Below are 20,429 nucleotides of genomic sequence, written 5' to 3' on the forward strand. Positions count from 1 at the left end.
TGGATGGATCTTAATTGAGACATTGCTAATTAGACATATGTAGCCCTTGGTACAGTATGTGTAGAGGATTGGACACTTAGCCAAATCCCTCTTGTCAGCCTTCACCTTTTCTTCCCTGTCTCAAGAATGTGGTGAAAAGGAAGGAGCTGTTCACCTCGGTCCTACCCCAAAATCAAATAAGTACGTATGTGGGGCATGCACCTGTAACTTGAATCCAGGACATGCCTCTGGGCTCAAACATCTTGGAATATATATCCTGGAAAATACTGTCCATCACCTGTGTCCACTGATATTGAAGGCTAGCCTGAATATGTGGCATATATGTAGAAAAATAGAATGAGCATTTACAAGAATAAGAGTCCATCCCCTAAAAGTGTGCTTCCTTGATCTGTTGAATTTACTTCTTCATTACACTGTGGTGAAGACAGCTGTTAGTTATAGAGCAACATACTACAGTTGTTCTTTCAAACTTATGTGACCAAGACAATTTTAATATGAAAATATTACTACCTGCTTTTTCTTTTGAACTGACCATCACTGCTGTTGTTTTCTTTCTATTTTAAACTATTACCAAGCAGAAGAGAGATGTAAAGCTTCAGTGAGAAGCTACTGAACTAGTTACGGTAGTACTGTGATTTCAGTGGTGTTTAAGGAGACCTTATAACTGGTTATCAACAAAACTTAGCCCTCATGTATCTGAATCTGTTGTCTAAATTATATTGTCAGAAAGGCATCCAAGTGTGATTTGGCAACAAAAAAGGAAGAACCTACCTCTTCTCTTAGGAGGTACATTCAATAATCGCCTATCAAAATACTTTCTGAAAATCAAAGTTCCTCTAGGGCTGTGATTGTAGAAGACTTCCTCCAGTCATTAAAACATTTCTGCGGTCCTTTCCTACAATCATTTCACTTTTCAACATTCTTTTAAAATGAAAGACCTCATAACTGTGCACAAAAGCCAAACTGACATCTCATGACCACCAATGATAGGATCAAGTCTCTGTTATCAACTACTCTATTTATAAATGTACTGACTGAATTAGATCTCAAAGAGCGGAATAGTAGTTGGGTTCCATTTTCAGTTGCTTGTAATTTCTGATCCTTAAGTAACATTAAGTTCACTGTTACTTTTGTTGTCTGTGGCCATAGATGTTGTGTTGTTCTGGCATTTGTGGGTTCACAGATTGTGTAGTTAGTAAGAACACCTGAAATCAGTTGGACTTTGCCACTTTGCTTCATGCAGCGCCTAGAGTAGAAACCCTTGCAAAATGGGGTAAAAACTTAAAACTGCCTTTATGAAACTACCACTTTCACTTGTGTAGGGATCTTTTTTTATTTTTTTTGAAAAGTAGAAATTCTCATGGACATATTATGATAAGGGGCAAAGCCTTTCAGGAAGGAAAGGGCATGGCAGGGGAAGGAAGAAAAATGATAAAGGGACAGAAAATCCCAATGAAATAGTACTGAAGACCAATGCTAAGAATACTTGAGTCCTTGACTTCACTCACCTTCTTCTCTACTCTCAGATTATGGTTTTCATTGTCACAAACACTTAAATTTTAACAGATTTCCCTAACTCCTAAGCCACATTAACCTTTTATTTCATCTTACTTCCAGGTTAATCAGGGTTAGATTTAATTCAGGTTTAATTCAGGTTAAAACTAACTTTATGTTGTTTTTCTTTTAATTCTAAAAGTTTTTAAATGCTATATTACTATATAATTCCTTGTAAATATATTAACATTCAATTCTGTTTATGCTGAAAAAATATATAAATATCAACAACCATTATTTTAAGTGTATGTACACTAAGTTTTTGAGTAATAGTCTTAAGAGGAGTTATAAGTTAGGTATATTCCTTAGAGTATGTTGTTTGATTTTTATATCAGATCACAAGTACTTGCAGTCCTGCAAAGTCTTATTCATGGGTGATCCAATGATTCAGACAGGAATCGTCTATGAGTGGGACTACAGGAAAAGGTTTTCAAGGTGATGCAATGAAGAGTGATGTGGAACATATGCAGTAAACCCATTTTCCACCCATAACAATTTTCACAGTCAGTATGCAGCTTTGAAAGTAGACCATCAGGTATTAAATATATGCTAGCTATGATGCTACAAGTCAATCATTCCAAAGCTTCTCAGGTTGAAATGAGTACCATGTCACCATGGACAGCTTTTTGCAAGAATGCAGGATTAGTAGTGAAACTTTTACTGTGCCTTCAACTGTGTTCGCATTGCAGCATAACTTTTAATTGCATAATTACATATGAATCAGATCATTCAGTATAAAATTCAAATCAAAACACAGAAAAAAAAATACCACTACCTCCAGCACTGGCACAACATGTTTCATGGTGCTTATAATAGATTGTGGAGCCTCTGCTGTGAGGAGCGCTGCTACAGAAAACTACAATAAAACAGTGATAAAATCTTTTTAAATTTTAACACGTGAGTAGAATAAGATTGATTATGTTTATTGCTGAATTCTAGTCTCAATTTTATCATCACTAAAATCTCCTGCAAGCTCCTCTTGATAGTCAGTATGAACGTGTCCTTATGTGATTCACAGACCTCATTTAACATATACATTTTCCACTGGTACTAATGGGATTTGTTACTGACAAAAGACAGATAGTTCATAGTGATTATCCCTTGTAAACCCAGTAATTTCAATGAATTTATTTTCTTCTGAATTCTTCTGTGGATTAGGGTGAAATTAATGAACCTTTCTTCACCTTCCTCTTTGCCTTGATATCACAGAACAAGTTGGGCTGTGCTCCAGTAAGCAATAGTTTATACTCCTAGCAAAATTATCTTCTGCCATCAGTTCCCTAGAGAGCTGAATTTATCATGGCTACTAAATTTGTGATCAGTTACTCTCAAATGGGATTATTCTGATGCATGGATTGGAAAGGGTCTAGGACTGGTAGGAGGATTGGGAGATCTTATCTAAATTTCTTCCATCTTCAAGCTAGTGGGCCTACAACTCTTCTGAGTTATTCGCAGATTTTGTCTATGAAAACTCTAGAAATTAAACCCTTTCTTCTACCAGACCAAGCTAATACATGTTTACAAAGAATATAGATAGAATATAGATAGTTCTTAAAAATAATTATATTTGAGTATAGAATCTAAATACAACACATATCCTGTTATTGGCAGTGCAAGATGTGACTTTCATTTCAGTCTACAATTCCACCTATGCTAAGTGTAAATACTACTTGCTGTCTTTTTCCTGTACTCCTAGCAAAGAATAATTAAATGGTAAGTCTGTTTAAGATATGTAAGTAGGCCCAGGCAGAGTGGCAAGGGAAGTAACATTATTGGCATATAAAAATTGTAAGTTCTGGGGTATTTTTTGATTTCTTGGAACTCCTCTTTCAGAGTAGTGGAAGGTGAGATTCTGGAATGTCTTTAGTGAGAAACTGAAATGCCATGTTGTGCATGTTGCTGCTTTTCTTCTGATATTGGGCAAAAAATGACATGGCAGTCAATATACACTTCAGTTCTCCACTGGGAGACTGCATGTTGGGAAACGGTGAAGGCTGTTCTTCAGCACAGAACTTACATGTGAAGTCATGTGGGGTCTTAGGACAATAGAGAGTTCTTATTCATCCAAGAGTTCAGAAGGGATGCAGTCCTACTTGAAGTGCAACAAACATCATTTCTGTGATGTTTGAGATCACAGATCTCAATCTCATCTCATCATATCTCACCTGTGACCTGCCCAATAGGAATTGCAATTAATTTGTTTTAAATGTGTTGCCACAATTTAGCCAGAAAACTAGAAAATAAATAATGGTAAAAGTGTTCATATGGCCAAATTAGAAAGTACGGGACATTTTGAGACAAACCAAAACCAACACATATGCATGTGATGACCTTAAACATTAATGAAATAGACCTAATGCACACAGCAAACACTTAACAGTTGGCATGATAATTCAATCCTTTTCATTAAAATGAAAACTTTTTTCTTTAAAGGGTTTTTATAATTATGATTTTTGAGAAGCTGATAATATTTTTCTGAGGACTTTATATATTTCAACTGCATTCAGAAGTGTAAAATACAATCAGTGTCTTAACTGAGGACTGTATAATGACAGCAAAGTTTTCCTGGATTTCCCATTAACCATTTGCAGAGTTTGTTAATAATCCTGAAGGGTGCACAACAGTCCTTTGAAAGCGGCTGTATCTTATCACCTTATAGCTATGTTGCCTGCATAGAAAATAAGGATTTTTACAATTCCAAAAAGCATGTGCCAAATGCTCCAGAGACATCTATTCTTGTGTGAGAGACTGAACTAGATAACCATACTCAAGCTAGAAATTGTAGAACAGTGCAGCGACTCTCAGGTTGTAAGCTGACCAGATGAAGAATTGCCAGTTTATTCTAAGGAAATCTGAGTCAATAAAACATGATCATTTCTGTTGATTTTGGGTAGTATGTCTTAGATTTGAGGAGCTGAGAGGGGAAAGAAGATAATACTTTATCATTTTACATGCACATGTGTAGATTTTAATGTTCTGTGTTTCCTTCAGAGGAATCCCATGGTGCCAATTAACCTAACTTATTCCAAAACAATTTGCTGTTTGGAAAGAATAATTTTCATTGTGGGTGTTCCATGAAATTGTATGCCTTATACCCTGTTATTACTGAGACGTGTGTAGTGCAATTGAGAGTGCCAGTTTCTTTTCCATGCACTGCATAGATTATAGCTGTATCCCACACACAGTGCTAGATAATCCCTACTTTAATTTTGTTATGTGTACAAATCCTTTCTGAACATTTAGCGGTTTTAAAAATGTAAAAATCCATCATCTCCTGAAACTGCTTTTGTTAAAACCGAAAGCTGAATTTAGAAGTGATCAAAACCAATGAAAAACATGGTAATTATCTACTTAAAATGAAATTATTGCGTTTGCTGAAATATAACAGGCAGATCATGATATCCAACACAAAATGGCAAAGAAGGAGTAACGTTACGCAGAAAATTCCATGGTTTTTAGCCAACACAGTTTCAACCACATGTTTTTCTTTAATGGGAGGAGGCTTAACAGTCCACTAAGGCTCCATGATTCATCATCCTTTTAAGCTCTTGGACACCCCAAATTCTGTAACAAGGTCCTAGAATACTTCAGTGAACACATAGTGCAGGGAATACATAAAAGAGCACAAAAACATTACCCACTGTCCTTGGGAGTTTTGTACCTTCACGTCTATCATTGTTATATGAGTCCTTCTAGTGTTATATCCTATGTACCATGTCATAAAGAAAACAGGTAATTTATTTGTCTTAAAAGAGATTCAGAATTGAAAAACACACACATTTTTATAGTTAATACAGCCCAACTGCTATGCCTACATGTACTTTCCCCAAATGCCACAGAACAGTTTTCTTTTATAACTTCTTACACACATTTTCTCACAAGCTCTTAAGTCTTTAGACAGAATCAGCAAGTTGAATTGAGGGAGGAAAACCTCCTCTGAAGATCACTGCTATATTATTGTGTTTTCCACCCATTTTATTCCCTTCCCTGTTAAAATTGGACAAAATGATCTGTCCCTAATTTTTGTATATAATTCTTGTTTTAAAAAACTGTTAGAACTTTTTATCCCATTACTGAGAAAAAGCCCTCCAAAAGATGAAACCACATAGTAGCTGACACTTTTGGTCACTGTCAGTGCATACTCATATTGCTGGAATTTTAAAAGAAATTAGTCCATAAATCTCAATAAAGTAATATTCTCTCTTAGATTTAGCTTGGAAAATGGAATATACAATCTGTGGGAGAGAGATTCAACCACTTGTTTTCAATTTACAGCAGATATTTTTTAAAACCTTGATCTATCTCACTGGCAATGAATCTCAATCTTACAGCTGAATTGCAACAACTTTAATTTATGTAAAAATCATTACTTCTATGCAAACTAAATGCCCTGAGAAAATATGAAAGAGGGAGTAATTCACTAGAGTTTTGTATTTTGACATTCCTAAAAAATTTGTGAATTTCTATCAGCTAGACTCTCAATGATTGTAGCAGCTCAGAGACAGCATACCAGAAGTGCTAGAGATGAATGGACCTGAGTCACACTGGTAGTCTGAAGAAGAGACTTTTTTTTTAATATTAAACTACATGAGAAAAGTAGTACTTACTTAAACTAGTAGTAGCCATATTATTTTGGGAATTGTGATAATCTTGCATGAGGAGTCATGTTAGAAGGAAGTTAGCACCTCTAAGGTAATAATTTCAAGTTCTTCCATGAATAAAATGAATGCCTTTCCTTTAAAATTTGAACGTTTAATTGCATATTATGAATGCAAATAGTATTGTACACATCATAGGAGCCTAGCAAAAGATGTAACTAAGCACAATTGAGTCTGCTTATCAAGTCACTGTTTAGGTGTACTAATGAATGCAGCAAAATCTCGAATGCTTTAAGGTCTAGCCAAATAGAATTTCAGATGAAAAGAAAGAAAATGCAAAATGTTGGCAGCTTACATTACAGATAATTTCCTCCCCTATAGCTGTCTTACAGGCTATGACAGGACAGTGACTTTTTGAGGGAAAGAGCAAGAAGCCAATGGTGTCATCTAAAAAGCATGTCTGTGCATGTGTAAATAAATCGGTAAGATAACAAGCCATACAAGTTTGCCCCTACAGTTGCTTGTAGGTCACTGAATCACTATAAAGCCCTGCCACAAACAGAGCAGTTCCAAACGTTATTTCAAAAGTCTGAAGCAACAGACAAATCTGAAGGTAGGAAGTGTTAGGGAACTAGTAAAAACTAGTGTCTGCCAGTTTTTACCCCCTCACCCTCCTCACTGGGGTAAATCAAAACCACAACCAGTATCCTTGTTTCCCCAAAGGTCATTGGGGCTTGGAGAGCCACAGATTAAAACGGATAAGCCCCTGTATTTCTGAAAGTTAAAAAAAAATAGCAGTTAATTTAAAATCAGTTAATTTAGCAGTAAATTAAGTTCTTGAAACAGATACTTTCAAAAGTGTGGGTTTGCTGTAGATTAATAAGCCAGTATTTTGCTACTTACAATATTTTGCATTTCTAATAGGGAGATAATCTCTTTTTAAATTATACAGATATTTTGATAATTTCACTTTGAAATAGTATACTAAATCCATGTTGCACAGTTGAAAGAAGGACAATCGTTAAATGTAAATCAAATTAGACTATTTTGACTAAAAAGTATATGTATTGTATCTGCATAAATATTTCAACTTCCAAGAACAAGTATTCTAAGTGAAAAAGAGGCAAATGACTAAAGGAAATTGACTTAGTTAGCTACTTACTAACTAGTAACTTTTCAAATCACTTTATATGAATAGCTTAAAAAAATCCATGAAAAGAAGTGCTATTCTACTATCAGTGCTAGTGCTATTAGAAGATAAAAACCTTTTAGTAAGATTCAAGAATTTCTTCCTTTGTTCAGTGGAACAAAAAGTACCTTGAACAATCAGTGAACAATTTAGGAGGTGAAATGAAACAATGAAACTGGAATCCTTTGTACTGAATTTGATTTCTTTGATTTTCTTAGGTCCTATAATTCATCAAAATATTGATTACACATGTTTTCATACAAAATAAAGAGAACATCTGATTCACGATAGATTCACAATCTACTGGATATTTAATAAAGGGGAGGCTTTTGGAAAAAAAAAAAACAAAAACAAAAAACCACCAAAGAGAAGCACCAGGTTTCAAAACAGTCACTAATTGTGTACTAATTGTTGAGCAAACGTATATATACCAGTAAACAGTGATAAATTAAAGTGCAAAAGGTATTGCTTATATAATACTATCACTTTGTCTGCAGTTTAGAGAAGCTACTAAGGCTGGGTACAAAGCTTAGACTTCCATTATGTTTCTTCATTTTCTTTGTTAATTGTCCTGTTCATTTGCAAAAAGTAGAATAGTGCTTTCTCAACATTGTTGAGAAAGCACTACATGGTTCTTTATGTGATCAAAAACTGGTGGAATTAGAGTTTGTGTTTAGCACATTAAAGGTCCAAGTCTGTGATACTCTGTGTTTCGGTTCTAGCTGTTTGAAACTTTATCGTCTTAATTTTGAAACAGAACATACACTGTGTTGTTCTAATTGCACTGGCTTTTACAAAAGAACTTTGTACTGGATTCAGCCAAGTTAAAGGGTTTCCAAGATCATGGTCTTGGCTCAGGATAAATGGAGCCAATGAGCTAAACAAATTCCTGCTTTCTTGCTTCTTATAGTACTAGAAAAATGGAAAGAGTGGAATACTTTCACTGCTTTATAAAAGTGAAACAATTCTGGAAACTGCAAAAATTTAAGTTAACCGTGTTTATCTCAGCGAGACACATCACTTCAGAAATTACTTTTAGGTTTCTTTGGAAACATGAACCACAGACATAAAATTAATGAAGTAAACATTTCTCCCTTGGTAAAAGTTTAAGAGCAATCACATTTTGATTTAAAACAATAACAAAATTTAGCCTAGTACAGATAAATATTAGTGTTTGTATAACACGTGATAGTAATAGTTGTCTTGCACTCTGCTGAATGAGAATACACGTCTGTATTTGTTTCAACTTCTGTTATAGAGAATGCTTTTCTAGTGAGTGTGATTTTAAAATTGGGATTGAAATAAATGAGTAATGGAAAAAAAAGGGACTTCTAATCAGGAAAACAGTGTACATTCTTTCAAAGTCATGTTTATAAGTTCAGAGAAGCAGAGGATCTAGTTCAAAGACAAACCATGTTTCAATCTGCTTTTTAAAATTACCATATAGTTCATTAACAAGGCTTGTTTACAGTTGAACCTTAGCCTAACAACAACTGATTACTTGAGATGCATTGTTGGACATTGTAATATGCTTTCAGTTGTACTGTATCTCAATTTCTATTTATTACATATCATGGTATCATTAATTTGTAGTATGGGTTTCAGGTTTACACAGGAAAAAATCAATCATATAATGAACCAACTGCTTTTTCAATGGACTTAGGCTCTCATAACATGGGAGAATCAGTAATTTGTATGTGCTGATTTTAAATAATCATAGGATATTTAAACTGTAACCATTCATGCTGCACAAACCTGAATTTCAACACCCAGAGTTAGGTGGGTAACTGACCTACTGATTCATGCACACAGCAAATTCTGAATTTACAAAACTACATGTGGTTTCACTGACAGTTAAGCCCTTTTGACTTTATGCACTCTTATAAGTTCATTGAATAAACAAATATTTCTTGGTGACTTTTTCATGTATATTGTAGGCACGTGTTTTTAAGCCTTCTCAGTACAATACTGGAATAAAGTGTAAAGTGTAAACACCAAAGACAATCATTTGTTATAAAAATTCTAGAACACCAAAAGGGAGAATCCAGTCTTGATGCAGGGCCTTGAGTAAAATATACGAGTTGTTCAGGAAGTTAACGTGGTTGAGCCACTAAATAAAAATGACTATAATATAATTAACTTCAACATCCTCCCATGGGATCCTACCATGAGGTAATAATATTACAGTACTTTTCAAAAAAGGAAGATTTTTATATTGAGGAAGTTAGAAATAGCCTGAAGGGGAAAGTTAGGAAATTAAAATCCGTAGAAGCAGCATGGAAGTTGTTTAAAAGTACCTTATTAGACTCAGAGAAAGTATGTATATACTGGAACAATTAGGAATCAAGAAGGTGAGAAATATAGCAAGGTACAAGGGAATGTTCAGGCCCCCTAAAAATAATAATCCTATAATAAAATGGAAATCCAACTCAAGCGACACTAATAGAATGGTATATAAATTTTGAACACCAGAGTAAGGGTTATATCCTGCCATTGTTTCACTGGCAAAGTAAGTAGGAGTTTCCCATAAACATTTATGGTAGAACAACATTCTGATGTTTGAGAGGAAATTTAAAAAACAAATGGAAAAAAATGAATACTTCTGATAGAAGAAGAACTTCCTTCACCTAGGTGATGATCTTTGGCAGAGGCTAGTTAACTAGACTAACAGAGTATATAAGCAAAAGATATAGCTTGATTTCCTTGTATAAGAGAGAATAGGAAAGACACACCTTTTAGTCCATGTTTAACATTTTCTGTTTCTCCACCTGTAGTCTGTGAAAAAAAAGAGAGAGAGAGAGAAAGAAGAAAAGTACTGGAAAGCGCCAGAATAAACTACCATAAAAAAAAAGTGCTCTAAAGGAAATGAAAATTGGGACGGTTAAGATAACAAAGTCGTACCGTTTATTTGCACAAAAAATAACTAAAATATGTAGAGTTGGCCATAATAGGTCTCTGAAGATCATCTTGTAAACTACAGAGAAGTGAGAGCCTAGAATCCTAGGTGAGAAAAATTAAGGGAATTGTAAAATTAGGTCAGAAAAGCAGCTTGTGTGTTAATTTGCTGCCACAAACAGATTTCTGACAAGTAATTAGTAAGATAATGAAAAATAAAATAGTTGAGATTTTTAGAAGTTTCTGTACAGTGTTTCTGAGAAAAGTAGTATGAACGATTGCTAGTCATAAAATAAAAACCTGTTACAATTCAGAATGCTCTTGGGGAAGAAAGCTTTATACCAGAAGATTTGAACAGACCTCCAGTATTGGTGTATTGTCAAATTAGGTGAAGAAAAAGAAATAGATAATAGATATCTTGAAACTAGGTTAAAAATCTATAATCTAAGATTATTTTTTTCTAGGAAAACATTTAGTCATTAGTATGCTTACTAATGACAGACGATTAACCAAGTGGCAGAATTTTCTGGTGATAAAAGTTTAGAGTACATAGGAAGTCAAGAGAAATATTATAAACCTAGGTGATTGAATGGTACGGTAGATTCAGTATAACATACCTCAGGAAGAATCTTTAAACACAGAGTTCTCAACTAACTGTATTCTCTCTTGAAAACATATTTAAGAAGCATCACATGACAACTGAGGGTAGCTACCAAACTGCAAAAAAACAGATATTAGGCAATAATTTGAGAAGAGTTTGAAGTACTCTGGAGAACAGCTATTGAAAAAATAAGATCTACTAGCACTGCTAAGCGTCATAGTCTCTATAGCTATCAAACACCTTTAATCTGTACTTCAGATTCCTTATCCAGAAATATTCTAGTGACAGTGTTTCTTTCTTCCCTTCTTTTCTGCGGGGAATAAAACCAAGACCTCTCAAATTTGTCTTTTATGAGAAACTGTGTAAGCTGCAAAGCTAAATGAGTTGGAAACTCATTTAGGTTATCGGACTTGCCTCTGAAGTCTGCTTTGTATCAGGATTAGATGCAATAGTATGCATTTCCAAGGCTATCAACAGTGACAAAGGATTATCAAGAAATACTTCTGGGGCAATTGTAAAATTGTAAAATATTGGACACGATATACAATATGACAGATGAAATTCAGAGAAGCAGCTCCAAAGGCACATGTAAGACAATAGTATTTGCTCTTAAAGAGATATCTGTCCAAATGTGTGCAAGCAATTGTTTGGTAGAAGAGACTCCTTTATACTGCTGATCACAGAAGTTATTCAGGATATGCAAGCTACAGACTGTAGTCCCTGCCATGAATCTAGTGCTGAATTCCTCTTTCAATTTTAAGGAAACTTTGTGGAAAGCTCTGCAGGCCAAGACTAAAAATTCTAGCTAAAAAAAAATAGAACAAGTCCAGCCCATCTTAACTAAATTAAAACTGGATAGATTAGGTCTTTACATGGGACATGTGTACTGGTAGTGTAGATTTATTTTGAATCAAGCAGTACTGGGATTTTAGGTATTCATGTGTCATCTACTCTGAGACTGCAGATGGCCATCAGAATTGGGGAAACAGTTGCAAACAATAGTCTTGCCAGAACCAGTAGCTTTCTTTGTTTCTTATTAGGATTTTCCAACAATAACTACCATATAAATGTTTTGCCAATAATTACAGACTGTCATTAGTAATGTAATTCTCTGCATTGGGTGCCACACTTAACTGTTCCCCTTGCTGAACAAGTTCCCAAAGGCTTCTTTTACTGGGCTGAACAAGCTCTGCTCTCGTAGGAAAAAAAGCTTCAGCGTCCAGCCACCCCACACTGGTGTATCAATATCATTTTCCTACTGGGCAGCCTACAAAACCCATTGCAATATTCTAGATGAAGTCAAATGAGTGCAGATTAATGGGAGGATCATTACTTGCTCTGATGGCTGTGTTCTTGTTACTGCTGTTGGACTTTGCTGCTGGGCACACTGCTTGCTCATGTTCAGTTTGCTTTCTGCTGAGACCCCAAAATCTTTTACAACAGAGTTGTTGCAAATGTAATAGTATTTGAAAAAGGAAAAGTCTATGGAAACCTGTAGCCGTAGTTCAGATGCATTCTTTCTCTACATAACCTTGCGGCCAGAGGTAGTTCTCCACTTCAACCTTAATCTAGAGATTGTCTCCCTTGAGATGTCTTTCTTATCCTTCTGTCCCTCTTCTCACTGTAATCTCATCCACTGCTTTAAACCCTGTAATGTATACTGGCCCTCTCTCAAGCATTTTTTCAAAAACTGATACTCATTAAATAAGATTTGCAAGTATATGGAAGTGCACAATACCTCAGAAATAGCAGATGCTGTTCCGCTGTTGACAGTACTGGCTGTAAACTGTACACACACATAGAAGGGTGTGAAAGAAGCCTCACCACTGAGTATTTTCACCGAAAAGTGTATTCTAAGGGGTTGATTTTTAGAACTCTTAATCACTGCTGTAACCAAATACTTAAGACTTGAATATTTATTATATACATAAGGCATTAAATACTTACGGTTGATTTATGGCTTGGGTTAGGATGTTATTTTTGAATAAGCCATATAAAGTACCTTCAATCCTGTCCATTCAGACACTCATGAGGCAGACTCCAAAATCATGAAATTGGCTTGAAAGCCATGTGCTTAAAAAACCCACTTGGAAACAGGGGGAGTGGAAATTCACTGCCTTCATGCATTTTTGCTTAATTTATGTTCTCAAACTTTTTCTTGCAGTCACTGAGTCTAAAAGTTTCAAATTAAAAAGCTGAAAATCTACTGCAATTTTTTCCTGCTCCCTTCTAGTTTCAACAAAATGCTTGCACTTTGCAAGAATTGTAATATAATAGCAAGTATTGGCTACACTATGTACTAAGATGGGCACACACATCTATGTAGCTGAAAATTCCAAAACATAATGAAATATTGGTTGTAATTAACAAGAGAGTGGATTGCTAAGGCTCTGTGGCATGCCTTCAAATGTTTGAGTGCACATTCCTTCCATACACTCAGCTCTGATGAAGTTCATGAGTCCTCCATGCAGTGAGACTGTGGGAGGAGAACATATGAGCAGAGAAACCTACTGGTTTTCTGGAAAATGTGTTGGTTTTTTTTTAATCTTCTGAGAGAAGGGGCAATTTTCATACTATACTTGTTACATTTCATATGTCCCTAGGAGATTTTCCTCTATCAGTTCCAAGAACAATTGCAAGGAAACATTTGTGACTTTATGAATTTTTAGAGAAAGTGAATATACAACTTTTTAAATATGTTTAAGCTGTTTTATTTTTATTCTTCAGCAGCTACACAAATTGTGTATAGCCTTTCATTTTTTTCAGTAGTTGTTTTTTTCCTCCTAAAGGAGTATGATTTTCATAGCTTAGCAAGGCATTTTTACTTCTTACCTACCTCATATTTCTCAAAAACAAATTATTCAGGAGTTGGACTCCATGACCCTTGTGGGTACTTTCCACCTTATGGGCACCTTCCACCTAGGGACATTTCATGATTCTATGAGTATTTTAGCTATTTTGTTTTCAGGAAACGTTTCATTCAGTTCTTGAGTATAGATTGCAATTGGATGAATTCCTTTTTTTTTTTTCCTTTTTTCCTTTGAGTAGAGAAGCAGGGTGTGGTAGTACAGGTTTTGTTTTGTTTTGTTTTTTGTTTTTCTAGAAATAAACATTTATTGGGAAATAATGAATTGAACTATCACACAATTCTTACACTAGTCATTTTTTTCTACTCTGAATTTGAATAACTGTCACATTTAGCTAATATTGTTCAAATGCATGTCACCATGTGTAAACAATGACACCACATAAAACAGATGCCCAAGTCTTCCCAGAGAAAAAATAAAGAAAACAGTAATGATGAGTAATATTTTCTTAGATTTCAAGTTTATATTAAATGCTGCGGTGTCTTATCTGGAAACATAATCAGAGGAGTTAGGATTAAATTGATCCAAACCAACTGTGTAGTGCTTATTTCTAAAAGATAAATAGCACTGAAAGGTAAAATTTGAGTTGATAATTTCATTTAAAATGAATTCAATTAGTATTTATTTGTCTAGATCAAAAGTATGTTAAGGACAAAGGAGCTGATAAGCCAGTCATGATATTGATCAGAGTAGCACAGATGGTCTTGGGAAGGCAACAGAAATCATGTCTCACCACCCCTTCTCCTCCTTCTTTGCTCCTCTCCTTTCTTGGAGCGGAAAGATCCTTGGCCTTCATCTGGGAAAGGACACAGTGGGCAAGAGATAGAAAAAGCAAGACTGTGCATTCCACAAATGGAACAAGACTTGTTTTTATGCGAAATACAACTTTGCCACCATCTACGTATGTTATTAGCATATACTATTGCATGGAATTGCAGTAATATTGTGGTATTGATCTAACTCTTGTCACTAATAATGAAGAGAAGAGAATTTAAAAAAAATAGTATGAAAGGCAGTGGCTGGCCATTCTATATAGACAAATTATCATTAAATAGATAGTATGCTAACTAATGTAAATATAAGGCTCAGATTTGCAATTGTGAGTTAATGTTTGTGGTCAGCTTGAGACTATTCAGGAAATACTGATCGCTCTTTCTATGATTCCTAAGCACTTTTTAGCTGTTTAAAATTAAACCCTTAAACCAAGGAGTCATTTTTAGAAATGCCCATTAATGCTTATCATCTCAATGCAAAAGCAACAAAACATGAGAACGTGGCTATTCTGAAACACTTTTAATAGTCTACGTGATTATAAGGCTTTGCAGGTCAACCTATGATAAATAGACATACACCATATAGAAGGCAGTGATGTTCCCTGTGTACAACAATTATGGCACTCATTTCTTTTTAAAGAGAACATAACTGAAAAGCATTCTTTTTTTTTTTTTTCCCCCTTCACATGTGAGCACTCAGACTATCAAAACAGGACTGAAACCATGGTTGTTACAGGTGATTACATTTTTGACAAATTGCAACTGCTGTACTCCTATCATTCCTGGTGTGGTATTTTTGTTTTTTCAAACAACTTACAAAAAATGGCTTAACTTCAGAAAAAATTTCCTAATGGAATCCATTCTGCCCAGAAGGTGTTCTTTTTAACAAATGGGAAACATCACTAAGTTTAACTCAAAGTTTGAGCAATGGAAAGCAACATAGATGATGTCAGACATTACAAATATTATTTGTACTTGCTAGTTTACTTCAAGGGAAATTATGAGAATGACATCATAATGATGACTAATTTTTATTAGTGTTTTCTCTCAGAAACTCTAGACTTACAGTTATATATATATTTAAAAAACAAAACAAACAAAAAACCCAGCTTTTAAAATACTGTACCTGTTATTCTTTTCTAACACTTTGAGATTCTCTTATTTGTAAATGGTATTAATATTTTAAAATCCCATTGATGCTCTCAGCTGTTATTCTAGTCATTTGACACATTATATATATATATATATTATTATTTTTGTCCAGAAGAATTTCTGTTATTTAATGCTCATAAAAGATAGGAAATGACCACATCTTTGTCTAAATTAATTGCTGCTTAGGTTGGCCCATGAACCTATAAACTCTGCTGACACAGTTGTAGCCAAATTTTTTGACAACAATCTCTTACTATGGAAATGAATTATGCTGATGAAGGGGTGATGACCAGCCTAGTAATAGTAATCTGTTTCTTCAGTCAGCAAAGGCAAATCACAGGATGCCAGAGCTATAGAGACACAAATTCCACAAAACCAGTATGTCTATTTTCCAGCAAGAATGCAGAAAGAAAATAGAATGCAGAAATCCAAGGGCTACTGGGTTATTTTGCTGAGGATCACTTAGCAAGAAATACTTCATCAGCTCCAGCTCCAAAGGGCTGCTTAGGTATTTTACATGAACTTCAAAGTTGGAGATAGCAGTAGTCAGGAAGACCCAATGGAACATTATCTGCCACAGCAGTGTAGGGAACATCATTTTCCAAGCCCAAATGAAGGGCATCCCTACAAAAATATGATGAGAGTCATCAGTGGATATCAGTACATAATGATTCAAGTCAGTAGGGACTCCATAAATAAAATCTAGTGGGCAGCACAGTAACACAAAGGCCGTCTCCTGTGAAGAATTCCCCTCCCTGATTTTATGAACTTCCCACCATCAGGACTGCATTCTTGAGTTCTTTACAAAGGATGAGATTAGGCCATAATACCAGGTAGAGACAAATCTCGATGACAGTATCTGTCTTCATTCCATGACCTTATTAGTATACCAAACGTGAATGTCCTATTCAGCAGTGTGTTTATATCTGTCCTCTGAGGAAATGGATTTATCAAAATGCTTATGACTGAGCATGCTAATAGGGGCTGCATATACTGAGACCTTTGTGTATCTAAGAAAACTTGTTTTCACGGAAAATAATATTTACGATGTCTAAGGTTGAGAATATGACTGCGATGGCTGAGATCAAACACAACTGGTTTAGCAGCTGTTGTAATTTAAGAAATTGTTCCCTTTCAGTGTTCTCTTTTGCCTTAATTTGGCTGAGGGACTGTGTAGCTGGTGCAACTTCATTTCAGAGCACAGTGAGTAAAGCCCAGCAAATAACTAAGGGGTGGTACCTTTGCACAGCACTACAAATTTCTGCCCTCAGGGAACCCAGCAACAACTTTGGTAAATTATATGCATTTGAGCTCAAAGACATCCTGAAACAAGAGATAGTGTCAGTGGCATAATTCTTCACAATACTGAAAGTCAGTCAGTTCTGAGATTGATTTGCAGAGCTCTTCTAAAGAGTAACCACTGTGTAAGGAGTGTTGTGCAACAAAGAATGCCGCCCTAATGAACTCCATTGGCAAATGATTCTCAGGATAAAAATGAATAAATTATCTGTAATAGATAATAAACAGCTAATCATTACATCACACATCAATTAATATAGATATATTTTTAAACCTTTATATATATATGACTTATATTGAAGCATTCTATTTTATCAAGGATTCAAAGGGATTAGACTTTAATTTGTCACTTTAGTATACTATACCTTTAAATTGTTGATGTATAAGTTGTATAAATAGAAACACCATAAATCTCTTAAAAAATGTACTATAATTTTTTTATGTATGACCTTTAAGTAACAGCAGTCTATTGCATAACTCTGCAGGGGAAGTCACATGGTGGAAACCTCATATTTCCTTAAATTTATGGTTGTTTCTTGGTGGTCTAAAAGTCTTTTTTTTTTTTTCTTAAGTTCCTTTTCAAAGTTGTAATCTTAGTAAATTGTTTAATGTTTTGTCTAATGCGGGTCAATGTAAGTTCTTATTTAGATTTATAATAGGAAATATATAACGTCAGATACCAATGAAGCCTGGCTAATAAAGTCAGGGATACCAGTGTTATGTTTCATTATAATGATGTGAAGATAATGCCTTTAGCTGCATAACCACCACATTAGCTACAGACCATAAAGAAATCTTTATGAAATCACAGGGTCAGATTGAATAAGAGAAAAATCTCAATTTTTTTTCCAGTCATTTTTCCCTCTCAATCAGAAGCGTTTTTTTATCATTAAAATCCCTCATCACCGTTGTGTCAGATCTCATTTACTGACATCAAAAGTCACGTAAACTCTAAAGAATCAGCTGCCGCAGAGTATCCAGTTTTAGCACTAGAAACAAGTCTGTGGAGTTCATGCACGTGCCTTAATACTTGCTGAGTTAGGGCCTTATGAAACAAAATTTTGTATTTAGGTAATTATCATTTCCATTACATAGAGGAAATTTTACTCTTTCCTACTCTAAAGGAGACTGAACAGCATTATCAACCTCAACAGAAAAAGTCTGCTTCAATTTCAAATATGCAAGTGAACATAAGTCCTGTGAACAAGAGGAAGAAATTATTAGTGGTTTTCCACCTCCACCAAAATCCTCAGGAAAACAGGAATTTACAGCGCTTGGCAGAATAAAAATTAAACCCCACTCAGAAATGTAAATATTTAAAATACATACTACAACCATAATTTAATGGGTTATTTAAAAACACCGGCGCATGCATGAAATGCATATCTGTCAAACCCTTTTCTCCCCAACATTGGAAATGGATGTCCTAGGCATAAGAATGTTAACGTATTCTATTCTGCAATAAAATAAGTACTTCTGGGTAGTTCAAACACAGTTTACTTCAGTCTTACAATGTGCAAATCAAGCATGTTCATATCTGTTCATGTTCCCCTTTTGGGACTACAAGAAAGACTCTTATTTGACAAGAATTTAGAATGATAGGGACAAGCAGCCCTATGTTCAACTAAATGCTGGATGCAATTGTATGTTTATATATATATATGTACTGAGTGTGTGTATAAGCATAAACAACTTGGAAAAGTCAAGCCTTGCACAGGTATAAGTTCTCACCTGAGAGACAAATGTGTACATGTTCCACGGTAGATGCAAATGAAAGCAATGCTTTATGAACAGCGTAGCAAATTTGAACTAATATAACACAATTCTATAATGAAGCTTCAGATTCAGAGGTACTAATGATACATTTCCAAAGAACAAGGAATGGATTTACAAATGAGGCTTGTATTCATAGCTAGCAAGCACTGAACTCAGCTTCACTCATCTGCTTGAACTTGCAGCTGTTGATAGCTGCAATGGGCTGCTGTTCATGCCTCTAGCCTGCCTGCTTCTTCGGGTGGCCTGTGCCAACCTGACCATAATCCATCAAAGATATGTAATGGTACATCTACATATATTAGCACTACTATATTAGCACTATTTTATATATACTATTTTTTAACTTCGATCATTCTGTCCAAAAATCTTGGGTGCTGCATAGGGCCAGTACATATTAAGAACTGACAAAAAATAAAAGATTCAAACTGGCCACTTCAATTTTCCTTCTTTTTTTTTTTTTGCCTTGTACCTTCTTGGTAAGCACTAAAACAATTTATACATCTTAGATGAATGTCTACAGCAGTGTTCATCAGTGATAAGAATAATCCTGTTCAGGTATGTAAAAAATCTGATGAAAAACAAATGAAGACTCAAGATACAACAACAGACAGTTTGCTGTCATCATATGAGCATGGCTCAGATAAGGAGCAGGTAGTCTGTATAATATATGCCTTTGAGTCTGGAACAGGGTTAATCCAGGATATTGACAGACATGAAAGACATGAAAACCTTTTATCTTCTCAATAATGTTCTTTAAAAAGAGCATTTAGAGGCTGGACTTAGAGAAAGGATGATATTGCTGCAGGCTAGTCTGAAGAAGTCGAATGTGCACCAAAACAAGAGTCTGGAACTTTTTCTTGTCCATGCACAACATTCATTAGCCACACAAATAACTGAAAAATCAGCATTGCTGGGGCTTACACAAGTAGATGAGGGTGTCAAAGGAGAGGCAAAAATCCATCCTGCAGGCAGCGAGTCTCAGGAACCTCAGAATGCTGGCAATGGCTTCATTAGAAACCAGAGCGCTTTCCTATGCCAAGAACAGACACTAAAATCTCAGACAGTTAATGCAAGAACAGGATAGAGAGGAGTGAGAATATTCTGAGATTTTGAAAACATACTCTCACCAAGTGTGAACTGAAAGGTTCTCAGGATGGGCCAAATGAAATATTCCATTTCAGTGTTGACATTCTTTTAACTAAAACTAATTTCTAAACTGAAAACAACCCAACAAAATAATCCAAATTCCCAATTTTACAAATATCAGAACTGGATATTCCAACAATTTCAAAACTATTTTATTTTTTTCCCCTAACATATAATGTGTCACAAGTAGACCTCCCTTTCTATCGGGGAACACCGTGGCTTAGACAAACCAGCATTTTCAAATACAGCCCTTGCTCAGTAGGCTCCTGGGCACTTATAATGAAAACATTTTCCGTGATAATTTACTGGATGTCTTAGGACAACTGAATTCTGAAGTTCTATGTCTGCATCAGCTATTGACGCACACAGACATATTCCTCTAATTATTCCATATGCATGCAATGCCTCACCCTATTTCATTTTTATAACTGTGCATGCTTTACGCATTCCTTTTCTGCAATGTCCAAAACTATCTTCGCATTCTCAACAAGAAACATATTTCTCATTCACACATCTTGGGCCAAACCCAGATGGTATTAGTTTCCTACAAGGGTATTTCCTGTATGTCTGAATTGTCAA

The 20,429-nt window shown here is 35.1% G+C and overlaps 2 protein-coding genes across 7 annotated transcripts in view; one reads left to right on the forward strand and one right to left on the reverse strand.

The window, feature by feature from the left end:
- ANAPC10 (anaphase promoting complex subunit 10) overlaps positions 1–20,429 on the reverse strand; it is a 331,896-nt gene that overhangs the window by 188,708 nt on the left and 122,759 nt on the right. The window contains exons 6-8 of one of the 5 annotated variants that reach the window (XM_040698884.2): positions 14,438–14,500; positions 10,854–10,953; positions 10,074–10,116 (exon numbers count right to left, since the gene is read on the reverse strand). The exons of 3 other annotated variants lie outside the window; for them this stretch is intronic. In XM_040698884.2, coding sequence (XP_040554818.1) covers positions 10,946–10,953; positions 14,438–14,500 — 71 coding nt within the window. In that variant the 3' untranslated portion in view covers positions 10,074–10,116; positions 10,854–10,945. Of the gene's footprint in view, positions 1–10,073; positions 10,117–10,853; positions 10,954–11,007; positions 14,501–20,429 lie in introns of those variants that run through there. One more of the 5 variants, XM_015276176.4, reaches the window with a different exon arrangement.
- The window catches only part of HHIP (hedgehog interacting protein), a 76,682-nt gene that overhangs the window by 19,205 nt on the left and 37,048 nt on the right, over positions 1–20,429 (forward strand). The gene's annotated exons all lie outside the window — the stretch shown is intronic.

Source organism: Gallus gallus, chromosome 4 (genome assembly GCF_016699485.2).
Source record: "Gallus gallus isolate bGalGal1 chromosome 4, bGalGal1.mat.broiler.GRCg7b, whole genome shotgun sequence".
NCBI lineage: Eukaryota > Metazoa > Chordata > Aves > Galliformes > Phasianidae > Gallus > Gallus gallus.